The sequence below is a fragment of the Mesoplodon mirus genome (assembly GCF_964341445.2).
Source record: "Mesoplodon mirus genome assembly, chromosome: X".
Lineage (NCBI taxonomy): Eukaryota > Metazoa > Chordata > Mammalia > Artiodactyla > Ziphiidae > Mesoplodon > Mesoplodon mirus.
In genome coordinates this window covers 67,251,762-67,267,060 of record NC_138981.1, presented here as the reverse complement: position 1 = coordinate 67,267,060, position 15,299 = coordinate 67,251,762, and the positions used below count along the sequence as shown (strand labels likewise).

General features: G+C 33.0%; 1 protein-coding gene across 2 annotated transcripts in view; it reads left to right on the top strand.

The window, feature by feature from the left end:
• Nucleotides 1–15,299, top strand: part of BRWD3 (bromodomain and WD repeat domain containing 3) — a 121,392-nt gene that overhangs the window by 46,667 nt on the left and 59,426 nt on the right. For both annotated transcript variants that reach the window (XM_082609033.1, XM_082609032.1), the window contains exons 9-14: nucleotides 3,501–3,601; nucleotides 4,108–4,178; nucleotides 5,146–5,246; nucleotides 7,744–7,784; nucleotides 11,380–11,484; nucleotides 12,514–12,667. In XM_082609033.1, coding sequence (XP_082465159.1) covers nucleotides 3,501–3,601; nucleotides 4,108–4,178; nucleotides 5,146–5,246; nucleotides 7,744–7,784; nucleotides 11,380–11,484; nucleotides 12,514–12,667 — 573 coding nt within the window. The remainder of the gene's footprint in view (nucleotides 1–3,500; nucleotides 3,602–4,107; nucleotides 4,179–5,145; nucleotides 5,247–7,743; nucleotides 7,785–11,379; nucleotides 11,485–12,513; nucleotides 12,668–15,299) is intronic.

The window sequence follows — 15,299 nt, the reverse complement described above, 5'->3', positions numbered from 1 at the left end:
ATCCTTCTGACACTGTCTTTTATTTTGGGCAAGGAGATCACTTTTGCGGATGAGATAATTACTCCCATTCACTTTTCTTTGTTCTTTAATCATTAATAAATATGCCAGTCATTTTTTTTGTGTGTGTTATTTAAATAATATATCACCTGTTTATGAGGGCCTAGCAGGAATTGGATTCAACATATATTGAATTTGAACATTTTTATGTCAAATTTTTGATGAGTTGAAATTACTTTTTGGATTTTGTTTTGGGATATTACTAGTTACTTGTGTTCCCACAATCCTATCTGACAGACTGTTTCTGGAATTTGGAGATAGTCTCATACAATATAAAAAATATGAATATTTGTTTATACTGGAAATGTTTATGGAACTGTTTGGCTCCTTCATAGTTTAATTTGCTAGTTTCTGTCTCATTTGATTTATGTGTGTAAGTGCCCTAGAGATCCATGGACGTCTTTGTTTTGTTTTGTTTTGTTTTATTTTGTTTTTGTGGTACGCGGGCCTCTCAGTGTTGTGGCCTCTCCTGTTGCGGAGCACAGGCTCCGGATGTGCAGGCTCAGCAGCCATGGCTCACAGGCCTAGCCACTCCACGGCATGTGTGATCTTCCCGGACCAGGGCACGAACCCGTGTCCCCTGCATTGGCAGGCGGACTCTCAGCCACTGCACCACCAGGGAAGCCCTGTTTTGTTTTGTTTTTGTATGGACCTCTTTTCTTTAACATTCTTTCCCTTACTGACCTCATCAACTCTCATGGCTTTAAATTTCATCTTGTATGCTGATGACTCCAAACTTGTATTTCCATCTTGGGGCCTATCTTTTAGCTCCATACTTGTACATTCAACTATCTACTTGGCATCATCACATGAATGTCTACGAGGCATCTCAAACTCAACATCTTCAAAACTTAACCCCTGTCTTCCTTCCTCAGATTTACTCCTCCCAAAGCTTTCCCCATCTAAACAAATGACAGTTTCATCCTTCCAATTGCTCAGAGTAGTCATCCCTGACTTTTTGTTTCTCATAGCCCATATCTAACTTGTTAGCAAATCATGTTGGCTCTACCCTCAAAATATATCCAGAATCTGAACAAATTCTCATGACCTCTATCATTACTACCCTATTTCAAATTACTATCATCTGTGACCTAGATTTTGGAAACAGACTTCTAACTGATCTTCCTACTTCTTCCCATCCCTCTTTTCTGTCCCAGTCTAGCCTCTGTGTAGCTGCATGAGTGATTTTACGATGGAAGTTTAAAAAAAACAAAGTTAAATCATGTCACTGATGCTCAGAACCTTTAATAGCCTCCAAATTCAGAGTTAAAGCTGAAGATTTTACAATGACCCACAAAGCCTTACATACTCAGCCTCTTGCTCTCTTTGACCTTATCTCCTACTACTTATGTCCTGTTCTCATTCTGCTTTAGCTGCTTTTTTAGACCACTCTAGCTACACTCCTGTCTTTGCTCTTGCTGTTTCATGTCTCTGAAATGGTCCTCTTTGGATAGTCACATGGTTTATTCCCTTACTTTCTAAGTGATGGAAATGTCTGTCACTTTTCCAGGGAGACCTCCTCTGACAAACTTACCACTCTAAAATTGTAAATCATTACCCCCCCCAGCACTCTTTCATTTTTGTTCATAGTAATGATAATTTAGCATGCATTCTGTATGCTTTATTTTTGCTAATTGACTGTCTCTGTTAACATCATAGTGTATTATTATTCTCTCAGTTTCTTTCTTTCTTTTTTAATAAAATTGAGGTAAAATGGTATGATGTTAATAGTGGTTGCCTCTGGGTAGTGGGATTATGAATAGCTTTTATTCTGTTTTTCTATATTTTCTAACTTTTCTTCAATAACTGTGTATTAATTTGTATTCAGAAATGCACATATGTGTTTTTATAATCTTAAACATGATTTCTTATTTAAAAACAATCCAGTTAATGTACATTAATGGACTGAATTCCCCTTTGTGATTGAAACATTTTAAATATGAGCATAATAAAGGTTTTAGTGATTCTTCAAACTTAATAAAATCATTACATTTCATATTTTATTTTCTCATTCCTATAGATCCTAGATCAGCAAATTTACAGGCCAGATAGTAAATATATTAGGCTTTGAAGGCCATATGGTCTCTGCAGCAGCTACTTAACTCTGCCTTTGCAATGCAGAAGCAATCATAGACAGTGTAAGGTGACTGTGTTCCAATAAAACTTTATTTACAGAAATGGGCAGGAAGCTGGATTTGGTGTGTGGGCCTTAATTTGAAGACCCCTACTATAGATTGTGGATTAAGCTTTCTATTGCATGCTTCTCTGTCAGAAATGAAAATATAAGCAGGCTACCTGAGTACTGGTTTCTTTAATGTTCATCAACTATTAATGGATAATATTAATTGATATTTTTTGTTTGATTTAAACTCTGTAGTCTTTAGAAGTTCTGTGCTTCCAAACAAGAAAACTAAATAAATGACTTCTAATATCTATAATGATTATTTTCTTTTGATTTGAGTTTAAAATTTATTCAAATCCAATGATCCTTGATTTTCATCTCATTAGAAGGTATTCATTATGTTTATTTGGGATTTTAATTTTTTTTAATTTTTTTATTTAATTTTTATTTATTTATTTGCCATGCTGAGTGGCTTGCAGGACCTTAGTTCCCCGACCAAGAATTGAACCTGGGCCATGGCAGTGAAAGCTCCAAGTCCTAACCACTGGACTGTCAGGGAAATTCCTATTTGGGATTTTTAAAGCTCATGAGCATGCTAGAGACCCTGGTTTGATTTTCAACCTTTTCCTGTGTCCCAGGTATCAGGAGCCTAGTTGGTTTTTCCCTTCTCTGATTCTCTTCTGAGGACCTGTAAAATACTGAGAGTTAGAGCCTGAGAATCCTACATGATAAAGACCATCGGATAGTAGTCATACTTTAAATTGGCAACTCAAGTATATTTTTTAATCTCTTTTTTCCACAATGATACAAACAGACATCAGACCTATTTTATGTTATCCATTAAAACACGTGAAGATGATTTAAATTTAAGAATGGTGAAATTTCTATCATACTTCATTGAAATTAGAGTTTAAAGTAAAATGTTAAAACCCAAAACTTAGACATTAACTTCCTTATCACTGTTTTAGACTTACTTCTGATGCATGCCTTTTTCATGTGAACTATACAAATTTTATATGGTTGCTATATAAGTGTATATTCAGCAGATTTGTAATGGTTTAACTAGTAATGACTTTGGTTTTTTTCTCCATTAAAAGTAGTAAAATAATAATATTAAAGTGTGATGTTGAATAATTTTAAAATAATTATCTTTAGGGCTAAAATATTTTATCCTAAATTCAATGAATGACTTTTCTAGTTTTTTGATATTTTCAATTTTTATAAGGTATTCATTAATCTAGGAAATTTAAATAAATAATTTCTTGAAACTGAAATTAAGCTTGAACATGAAAGGTTTCTATTTTAATTAATTTTTTTCCAGTTTTGTCCATCAACTAAAGGCACAACCAGATACCTCACTTCTACTGGTGCTGATGGAACTATCTGTTTCTGGCAATGGCATGTAAAAACAATGAAGTTTAAGTAAGTTTAAAATTGGGTTAGAAATTTTTCTTTATCACCTTGAGAGATTCTTGATAGTCAATGTATGTAAGTATATAAATTTATATATGTATGAGTGTGTATGTACATATCCATACCTACTTCAATTTGATGTTAGATATTTTAGAATAAATTTTTTATGAAACCAATGTTGAAGAGACTATTTAATTTATGCACAAAATTTTGATAAGGAGTATTTCTTTCATTTCTTACTCTGGTAAGAACACTTTGAACCTTTCTTCATGATGGTAGTAAGTAACATCGTAATTTGTTTGTAAAGCTAACATAATAATACTGATAGCATAAAATATATTTGTAAGTTTAAATGTATTTTTAACTTCAATAATGGGAATAGTACTTACTGACTACTTCAGTTTTGTGGTTTCTATAATATTGATGATAAATCTGTCAATATCTAGCAGTATGCTAAAATTCTTGCACATTAAATGTACATGATGAAAAATAAAAACATTTTACTTTTCTCTTAGAGATCGCCCAGTGAAATTTACTGAGAGATCTAGACCTGGAGTTCAGATATCTTGTTCATCTTTCAGTTCTGGTATGTGTAAAAATTGAATGTTTTGAGTACCTAAAATATTGAATAATCCAGTTATAAAAGATTTTTCAATTGTAAAATATTTTTTTTAATTTTGTGGAGAAAAAATGCGTATGTTTGAGAATTAATGGAAACATGCTAAAAATGTGAACCATATGTTATAACAGACAGACCTTTGTAGACTCTAATTAACATGTAATAGATTTTGAGTTGTTTTCTTATTTACAATTAATATGTTTTTATATAATACAGAATTTAGTTGGTAAAAAGTACAGCCTTCCCCCAATACTCATACACAATTCAACACTAAAATTCTGCCCTGACTTTTCAGAAAACATGTACAGTGGCTCCATGTAAAAGACATGTTCACAGTATATAAACAGTGCTTTTCTACTACTAAGAATTATGTGATGGTTAACCTTTTCTTTTTTGTTGTGGTAAAATATAACACGAAATTTACCATTTTAAGAACATTTTTTAAGTGTACAGTTCTGTGGCATTAAGTATATTCACATTGTTCTACATACATTACCACCATCCATCTCTAGAATTTTTTTCATCATCCCAAAAGCTGCTGAGTTTTCACACTCAACCACTGTAGCCACTATACAAAGAATTGTAGATATAGGTTATTTTATAAATAATTTTGGAACATTATGTTTTTACATAAAATATGAAGAAATGAATTCCTCAACGCCTTTAATGTTTATGATCCAAAGGCCTGTATTTAGTGTATAGTTGGTCTATTTTTATTGGGTGAATGGTATAGTTGTTCTTTAAATATTCCTCTTGTTTTTCTTGAATTTTACTTATTTTTCTTCAGAAATGTTAATATGTCTTTAATGGTTAGAAAATAACCTTATGTTTCTTGAAGGCTTTTTAATTAACAAGGTAACATATAACTAAGGAAGCCATCAGAGGGTTTTTAAAATTCTTTGGTACAATGTTTGTTTGTTTTTTAATCCTCTAGGTGGTATGTTCATTACAACAGGTAGCACTGACCATGTGATTAGAATATATTATTTGGGTTCTGAGATCCCTGAGAAAATTGCTGAATTAGAGTCACATACGGTAAGAACAAAATTAGAAAATTAAATATGTTGCTTTCTTTTTAAACATCCCTGGAAAATTGGTTTTATTTCTTCTTTTCTGATCTCTACCCTAATTTAATATAGATTGGTACTGAAACCTATATGGTAAGATGTCTCTTTGGTAATGAAGATCAGTGTAAAATTCTGGATTTAGTATGGTTGTAGTATTTAAGACAATTTCTATCTGACTGTATGGGAAGGGAAAATATATATATATATTACAGTAATAATTTACAAAAATCCTCTTCTAGCTTGCTTTATTTTATTAATTATATAAGTGTTTGTTACTTCGAAGTCTATACACTTATTAAAAGACACATTAAAGTATGTCTTAGGAAAAAAAATTCTTTTTACTGAATTTAGCTCATTGATCTTAGTTTGATTATTTTCAGAATGCCATCAGACTCCTGAAATCTAATCCCACTTAGTTATCAAAAACAGCCTTCCATACAGGGGACAATTTTATGCTGGGGTGACAGCCATTGGTGCCTGGCATTTTTCCTCCCAATCTCTTTCCACTCTCCTGTGACATTTTCAGGAATCTTGGAGCCACTACTGTTTATTCATATCCCTGTGTACCTTTCACTTCTTCCTTCAGTTTATTTCCTTACCTTCTCCAGGTAATTATTTACTGTTGAATATGGGAGTATTTCTGTTTCAGCTCACTGTATATCTCATGTTCCTCATTGTCAAAGCTGTATAGTCAGCATTTGAAAGTACTCAGCTTTACAAGTCTTACTGTTACTGTTCCTACTACTATTGACACTTGATTTGGAATAGTATTAGTACATATCAATAAAACACATAATTTCCCTGAAAGATGACTTTTAAAAAAAGATACTTTGTGAGTTCCAAAATCAATCATGTTCCCGAAATTTGTAGTAAAAGAGACCCCTGTTAGAAACCTTTTCCTTGAGCTTTTGGAAACACCCTCCTGCTTTTGTCTCACCATATAAACATAATTGGATATTCTCCTTATGAAAAGTTACTGAACCTAGCTGAGCTCTCACCTTGCTGTTACTTATTCCTAGATACTAAAATCCTGGAATATTATGTAAATTGTGAAAGAGAAAAACTTAGGAAATATATAAAGATCTCAATCTGAGACTATCCAGTAGGAAAAATCCACTTGTGCTAGAGCACACAAAGGAGGCATATTTACAGTTACCACCCAAGCAAGGTGTGTATACAGTTCAGTCAAATTCATTGAGAGCTGAGAGAGGAGGAGGTAATAAATGAATGGGAAATAATTGAGGGGGAAAAAGATGAAGAAACACTGATTGGTAGGTTTTTTGTTGGCAAGGGCCTAGCTAAGAAAAAAGTCAGAAAACTTAAACATTCCCTGTTGAAATCAGTGGCGGCTGTTAGTCATTGAAAGTAAGATGTCCTTCCAGAACATCTAAAATCAGTTATTGCAACTGGCAGTGAGAATCCCGAATCTGTCAGGTAAATACTCAGTGAAATCATGGTACAGTGTGAATCACAGATACGTCTGAACATATGAAGACGGTTTAACACGTTTTTAAAATGAAAAAAATAATTAAATACGAAGACATTTAGTATCTGAGCTTTATATTAAAAATTAAGTTCAGGGCTTCCCTGGTGGCGCAGTGGTTGAGAGTCCGCCTGCCAATGCAGGGGACACGGGTTCGTGCTCCAGTCTGGGAAGATACCACATGCTGTGGAGCAGCTGGGCCTGGGAGCCATGGCCGCTGAGCCTGCGCGTCCGGAGCCTGTGCTCCACAGCAGGAGAGGCCACAACAGTGAGAGGCCTGCATACTGCAAAAAAAAAAAAAAAAAAAAAAAATTAAGTTCAAATAAAAAAAGAAAATTAATTAAAAAATCAAGTTCAAATGTAGTTCAATAATTGTGGTTTGTGAAAATGTTTACATTTGAAGGTTCATTACTATAATATAATCACTACAATGCACATTATATTTGTAAAAGTATAGTTTAGTCATTGTAAAGGAAGGTTCAAACAACAGTATCTAAATTATAGAACCTAAAGATGGTCAAATGAATTCATTGTAAAATAATTAAATAAACCATGTAAGAAACAAATTATTGATTTGTTTTCTAAAATTTAAAAAAAAATGTTGTGAGGAACTTAATTCAACTACTATTAAATTAATTATTTTAAGTTGGCGTTTTAGATTAGTGTGCTGTCTTATTATGGGGGATATAATAAACTATCACCTATTCAGAACTATCTGTCTCTTGAGATTATGGTTTAGAAACAGGTTTGCTTATGTCTGGTTTTTCTCAAATTACTGCTGATAAGTATTCCTCCTTAGTTAATGTATTGTTTCAGCCTTCATTAATTTTTTAAAGAAAATTAGAGGGTTTTTTTAAAGAAAATTATAGCATTAAAAAATCTACTCCATGATACTTTCATATGTGAATATGACGGGAAGAGTACTTTATTCGTTTTAAAAATAAATTAATTCTAACCAAAAATCTATTGTTTTATGTTTTAGGACAAGGTTGTTGCTGTTCAGTTCTGTAACAATGGAGACAGGTAACTATGTAGTACATATCTGTATAAACAGATGTTTCACATATTTTACCTGTATTTCTTCAGAAAACACTACTTCTACTACATTTTTTTTTCTGTCCAGTCACTTAGGCTGAAAGCCCTTGTCGTCTATTTTTTTTTTTTTTTTTTTTTTTGTGGTACACGGGCCTCTCACTATTGTGGCCTCTCCCGTTGCGGAGCACAGGCTCCGGACACGCAGGCTCAGTGGCCATGGCTCACGGGCCCAGCCGCTCCATGGCATGTGGGATCTTCCCGGACCGGGGCACGAACCCGTGTCCCCTGCATCGGCAGGCAGACTCTCAACCACTGCGCCACCAGGGAAGCCCACCCTTGTCTGTCTTTGATGACATTCTTACCCCAGGTCTTCTAAGCTCCCATCCAAGTAGTAGCCATAGTCTCTCAGTTCTTCCTTTATTAGTGATTTTCCTTTTTCCATTTCTGTTATCTCACACCTTAGTCAAGAATTCCATTATTTGACCCATTACCTTCAGTTTTCTTTTCCCTTCTAAATGTATCTTGTCCATCTCTGTCAGATGAGCATTACCCTGTTCAGAAATCTTCAGTGTTTTCTCTTTGTTTATAGAATTCAAATGTTTTAGCCTGGCATTCAGAATTCTCTTCAACTTGACTTAGACCTACATTCTTTTCTTATCTACTATTCCCCATTTAAATACTTAGATCCAGCCCAATTGATTTAGTCATCATTATTATTACATCCCATATGCATTCTCTTATCCATTCTTTCACTTATACTTTACCTCACACCAGAAATAATCATACCCTACTTCCTTTCACTCCTTTTCTATACCGCCTATGTCCTCCCTCTTCCTTCTGCTCTCCTTCCTTTTATTTTCCTTCTCCCTCCTGTCTCTTTTTCTTCTCTAAGTTCTATCTTCCTTTTAAGGTTCATACCCTACCTGAAGCCTTTCCTGACTGCTTGAGATTTTAGCTGTCTTTTCTTCCTTTGAGCATCTGTATCGCTTACTGTCTCTACTACTCATATGATACACAATTTCCTATGTCTGTAAACTCAGAAATTATATACAGGTATTCATGTACCCTCTCAAATGTCTGGTCCCCAGAAGGTGATAATCTTCTGCCCTGGTCTACAAATTGACCTAGAATAGATTTAAAAATTCAACCACGTAGCATAAATTTGTATCCTTATCTGTCTATATAGACTTTATGTGGGTGACCATGTTTTATTATTAAATATTTTTCAAACACTGGGTGATTACTATGATGAATGTGTTCATCTTTGTTAAATACGAGAGTAAATAATGATGGTCCACAAAGAGTGATGTTTTTATTAGGAATGAGAAATCCTTAAAATAATTTTTACGTTGGTTTATTGCACCCTACTGAGCTATACACTGGAAGGTTTGTACAGCTACTATTCTTTCATTCTAGGAGTATATGAATTTTTTTTTAATTCTTTGCCTTTTTCCTTAAATGAGAAACATTATTTTATCTTAATTAGTTATGTGGCCAGTAAATACATCAAAAGATGTCCAATTTTACTAAAAATCAGAGAAATACAATTTAGAATAACAGTAACAATTTTTTTCTTTCAGAATGACAAGATATTGAAGAATGATAACACCCAATATTGACAAGGGTTTAGGGAAAATAGACACTCCCCCACAACCTTGATGATACTGTAAATTGTTTTTTAAAAAAACTTTTCAGGGAAATAATTTGGCAGTATGTCAAAAGCTTTCAAAATGTGCCTATCCTGAAGGGGGAATATAAGGGAGAAAAGATTCAGGAAGAGAGTATAAATTCTTTCTGAAAGGGTCCTTTATACTGTTATACTAGGAAAATGTCATTAATTTGACAGCTCCCAGTGTGTGCATCTGTGACCAAACCGGAAGCTGAGACAGAATAAAGCTTTTCTTTCTTAAAAAAAAAAAATGTGCCTACCCTTTGACTCAGCAAAGATATATATAAGGTTTTACAAGGATGTGTAGAGATATTCATCACAACATTATTTATAATGGCAAAGACTGGCAACAGTAAAAATATTCATCATTAGGAGGTTGATTAAATAAATTTTGATACATCCGTATTGTTGAACATTTATTGAAAGTGATGGTAGTTTTTATATTTGTAAACATAGAAATATATTAACAAAATAGAGTTGACCCTTGAAAAGCATAGGTTTGAACTGTTCAGGTCCACTTATGCAGATTGTTTTTCAATAAATACATTAGAAAAAGTTTTGGAGATTTGTGACAATTTGAAAAAACTCAGACAAACCATGTAGCCTAGAAATATCAAAAAAAATAAGAGAAAGGTATGTCATGAATGTATAAAATATATGTAGATTCACATATAACACACAAAATAAGTGTTAGTCAAGTGTTTATGTTATTGGTAATTCTGCTCAACAGTAGGCTAAGAGTATTTAACTTTGGGGGAGTCAAAATATACACGCAAAGTTTTGATTGCGTGGCAGTGTGGGGTTTGGTGCCTCTAATCCCTACATTGTTCAGGAGTCAAACTGTACACTTAAATTAAAGAAAAATATTGTAAACATTATATGTAGTGTAATTCTATTTTCCTTAGGGGGAATATCTAAGTATATATATGTCTTTAATAAAGTCTGAAAGAATAGAAACTAAATTATGAACAGTGATAGATTTATGGGTTAATGAATGTATTTTTATAACAGTTTTATTGAGATATATTCCACATAAAATTCAATGTTTTTAGTATATTCACAGGGTTGTGCAACCTTCACTATGATCAATTTTATTTTATTATTTTTTAATCGAAGTATATTTAATTTATAATACTGTATTAGTTTCAGGTGTACAACATAGTGATTCAATATTTTTATAGATTATACTCCATTTAAGGTTATTATAAAATAATGGCTATATTTCTTCATGCTGTACCCTATATCCTTGTTGCTTATCTGTTTTATACATAGTAGTTTGTATCTCTGAATCCATAGCCCTAGAACATTGTCATCACCCTAAAAAGATTTCCCATATCATACCCTTTAGCTTTCAATCCCCAATCTTTTTACACCACCACCTTCAGCTCTGAACAACCATTAATCCACCTTTTTGTTTTTATAGATTTGCCTATTCTGGATGTTTCATATTAATGGAATCATACAATATTTGGTCTTTTGTGACTTTTTCCACTTAGCATAATGTTTTCAAGATTCATCCATGTTGGAGCATGTATAAGAATTGGATTCCTTTTTGTGGCTGTCAAGCATTCGATTGTATGGATAGACAACAATTTGTTTATCCATTTATCAGTTGATCGACATTTGGGTTGTCACCACTTTTTGGCGTATAATGAATAATGTCATAAATATTCGTGTACAAGTTTTTGTGTGGACTTATGTTTTCATTGCTCTTGTATATTTATGGGGGAGTAGAATTGCTGAGTCATATGGTACTGTTTATCATTTTGAGGAACTGCCAAACTGTTTTACAAAGTGTACCATTTTTATTCTCTACAGAAGTATATGAGGATGAATGTATTACTTTTATAATTAGAAAAATAGTGATTTCCATTTTAGAGGGAGGTAATAAGGATATTTTAACTTTCTTTGCAGTTTAAGATTTGTTAGTGGAAGTAGAGATGGAACGGCAAGAATTTGGCAATATCAGCAACAAGAGTGGAAGAGTATAGTGCTAGATATGGCTACTAAAATGACTGGGTAAGATTGGATGTTAGATATTTTAGTGGTTCTCATATGGTATAGTATGGTTTACATTATTGAATTCTATTTAATAATGAAAATAAATATCTTTTTAATTTGGAGTTAATTGGTAGATGTGAAGTTTGCATCTGTATATAGTCTCTAAGCACTATTGCCTTTTGCTGTTGGTGGACAGATTGGATGATAGGAACATAGCTGACTCATTGAAAATTCTGGTCTCTTGTGATCCAAAGGTCTCTGTGCTTTACTAATGCCCATATAATCATTCTCTGCCCTGATTTTGTATGAGTCATTTTTTATATCTATTTATACTATTTTCTACTTTGAGGATTGTCCCTATTAAATGTCATCATATGTTTAGATATTTCTCTGACATACTGAGGATACCTTTATGTTTCATATTGCTAACATTCCTACTTGACATTATAAATACAATTAATCAGAATTCTGTTTCATCATCTTCACTGTTCATTGGAAGATATATAATTCCTCTTTAGGATACTGCAATTCCTTTAGGGTATGACCGGGAAATTAATTATCTTCCCATTAATAACAATATAGAACCAACTTTGTGGTCATAGTCAGCTACTGATAATGTCATTCAATTAAAGCAACAGTTACTGAATTTCTTATTGCTTTTTTATAAGACCTTTTAGTTTCAAAAATGAATATTTAAGAATAAAGTGTCCATTATATGTTTTCTTCTTATTTTCTGGTAGCAAATCTAACCTTGTACTTTATTTTTCAAGGTATCTGCAGATTCCTTTCTAATTTCACTTTTTTGTTGTTCTCATGTAACTAACTATATTTTTTTTGTCATTTTGTGTTTTTTTTCCTCCCTAAAATAATCTTATGGGTATTGCCCTATGTGTTACTCTTATTATTTTATTTCATGAATAGTTAAAAGTATAGTTTAGGAGTTTTTAATTTTAAAAATTGCATGCTCCTGGAGAGATTTTTGCCATAATTTGCTCTGTTAGATGCACCTTTGTTCAAAATTTATGAACCTGAAATCATTTTGTTTAGGAATAATTTGCCATCTGGAGAAGACAAGGTCACTAAACTTAAGGTGACTATGGTGGCTTGGGATCGCTATGATACCACAGTTATTACTGCAGTGAACAATTTCCTTTTGAAAGTATGGAATTCTATCACAGGCCAACTTCTTCATACTTTATCCGTAAGTATTCTATTTTTGGAATAATTAAAATGGTCACAAAGGGCATTATTCTAGAAGACAGGAAATTTCAGTGTTCTAGTTTACTTTCTATGGCTTACTGTCCTTTGGAGAAGTAATTATTCAAGTTACCTCTGTTGACATATCTACAAAATAGGGATGGCACATGGTGTAGCTGCTAAAAGCAAGTATGAAAACTTCTTAAGATCCTTTCCAAGACTGATATTTATTTACACATTATGTTATCATATGTGGTCAAGGGTATGTAAGTTATTTTGTTTTTAACATGAGTTGGGATGTTTTGTTATTAATGTTTTAAGTGTAGAGCTGACTTTATTTTAACAAGGGTATCCTGTATTTTACCTTTGGGGATTAATTTATGCAAGAAGTAGAGGTAAGAGGAAGAAGTAGGAGAAAATGGTGTCTTTCCTTCTTTCTTTTAAAAAAAGGAATTTGTCCTAGTTGAACTATACTTAAAAGCCTATTTCCTATCAGCTTCAATAATCGATTCATAAGTACTTTCAGAAGGGCCAAGTGACTGCCATATGGTTTACACAGTAGTAAATGATAGGGACTAGATACCAATTCTCATGGCTCATCTTTTTGTTGTATGCCATAGTATCATCCTTATTTGATGCCTATGTGAGATAATCTTTTCTAAGGCCTGTGAGGTTTCTAAAGATTTGTTTAATTTTGGGAGGATTTGCAGTTGATCTTTCATATACCTCCCAAGTCCTCCTTCCTAAGTAAAACCCTAACACTGTGTTAGGGGAGTTTTAGATTCTTCCTTTTATCTGTTAAATCAATGCTTATCTCATTCTGGCTTTCACTGTTCCCTGATACAAGTTTCTATTAATATGTGTGGAAAAACCTATACTGTTTGCTTTATTACTTACTAGGAAATGTTTGTCTATGTCAGCACAGTCCAATAAAAATATAATATGAGCCATGTATATAATATTAATTTTCTTAGTAGCCACAATAAAAAAATAAAATGTAACAGGTAAAATTAATTTTAATAATATATTTTATTTAACCCAGTATATCTAAAATAGTAACATTTGAACATGTAGTTAATATGACATATTAATGAAATTGTTCACATTTTTTCGTACTAAATCTTTGAAATCTAGTGTGTATTTTACAATTATAGAACATCTCAGTTTGCAGTAGCCACATTTCAGATGCTTAGTAGCCACATGTGGCCAGTGGCTGCAGGTCTTTATCTCTAAAAATCACAGCTTCAAACGCCATGTTGTAGCCATTGGTTTTATAAAATTCCATCTTAATAAATATCTTAATTTAGAGTTCTCTTTAGTGGTACACTTCCCATGGGCTGACTCATGGGTCATCTGTTTCCAGTGAATTTTAATGAAGAAATTTTAGGACAGACTATTTTTAGTCCTTGTAACAGTCAAATCTGCTTAGTTTTGGTATAGAATTTATATATTATGTGTTAACAATTTGTATGTCAGGGTCTTAACTAGGGCATAAAGTTCTTCCATTCAGCAAATACTTACTGAGTATCCACTGTGCCAACCATTGAGTTAGGAGTAAATGTTAAATTAAAGGGTCCCCATCCTCCTGGAGTTTACAGCTTATAAATAATTTTTTTTTAAAAGAAAGAAACAAGCATTTAATAAATAAATGCTAAGAAAGAAAAGTGCAAAGCAGGTTTCTAATAGGATGACCAAACCTGGTCTGGCAGGGTCAGGAAAAGCTTCCTGAGGAAGTGAAGTTTGGGTTAAGATTTGTAGCTCTCAGCCTAGATGTCACCTCCTTGACAAGCTCTTCCCTGATCAAACAATCTAGAGTAGCCTCCCAGTCATTGTCCTGCTTTATTTTCATCATAGTGTTTATCACTACCTGATATTTTCTTACTGTATTTTTTTGTTTGTTTATTTTCTGTCTCAGTATGGTCAATAAATATTTGGTAAATTACATATGTGAGAAGGTTGAAAGGTCCCTCTAAGAAGAGGGAAAAGCATGTACAAAGTTCTTGAGGTAGAAAGGAGGAGAAAGAAAGCCAATTTTTGGCTAGAGCACAGAAAGCAGAAAGAGTGTCACCCCATAGGACTGGAGAAATGGACAGGGGCCAGACCATACAAGGTCTTGCAGGATCTATCCTGAGACCAACAGGACACCATGAAAAGGTTTAAAAGCAAAGGAATAGCATGTGAATTTTGCTTTTGAAAAATACCCTGTAATTCTAGCAATAGAGTAGAGAGAATAGATTGGAATGAGATAAGAATGACTCTGGGTATACTGTAGGATTCTGTGATAGGATGGGCCATGATGATAATTTGGATTGTGTGGTAGTGGTGGAAATAGAGGTGTGCTTGATAAATAAAAATAGGGCAGATGATAAATGTTAAGACATGACTGAAGCTGGCTAGGTTTTGTTTCCCATGACCCAGTGACTATATCATTTTGGCCAAAAATGCAACCCCCTATTTAAAAGCCTCTCTTTCCTAATGTACACTAATGTAGTTGTATCACTATCATTTGAGTTTAACAGTGTAATTTTATTATTTACTAATTAGGAAACTGAGAAAGTATTTACTATATCAAATTGGATATTCAACAAGAGATTTTGTTATGATAAATAAATAATTTTTTGGTAGTCATTGGGAAA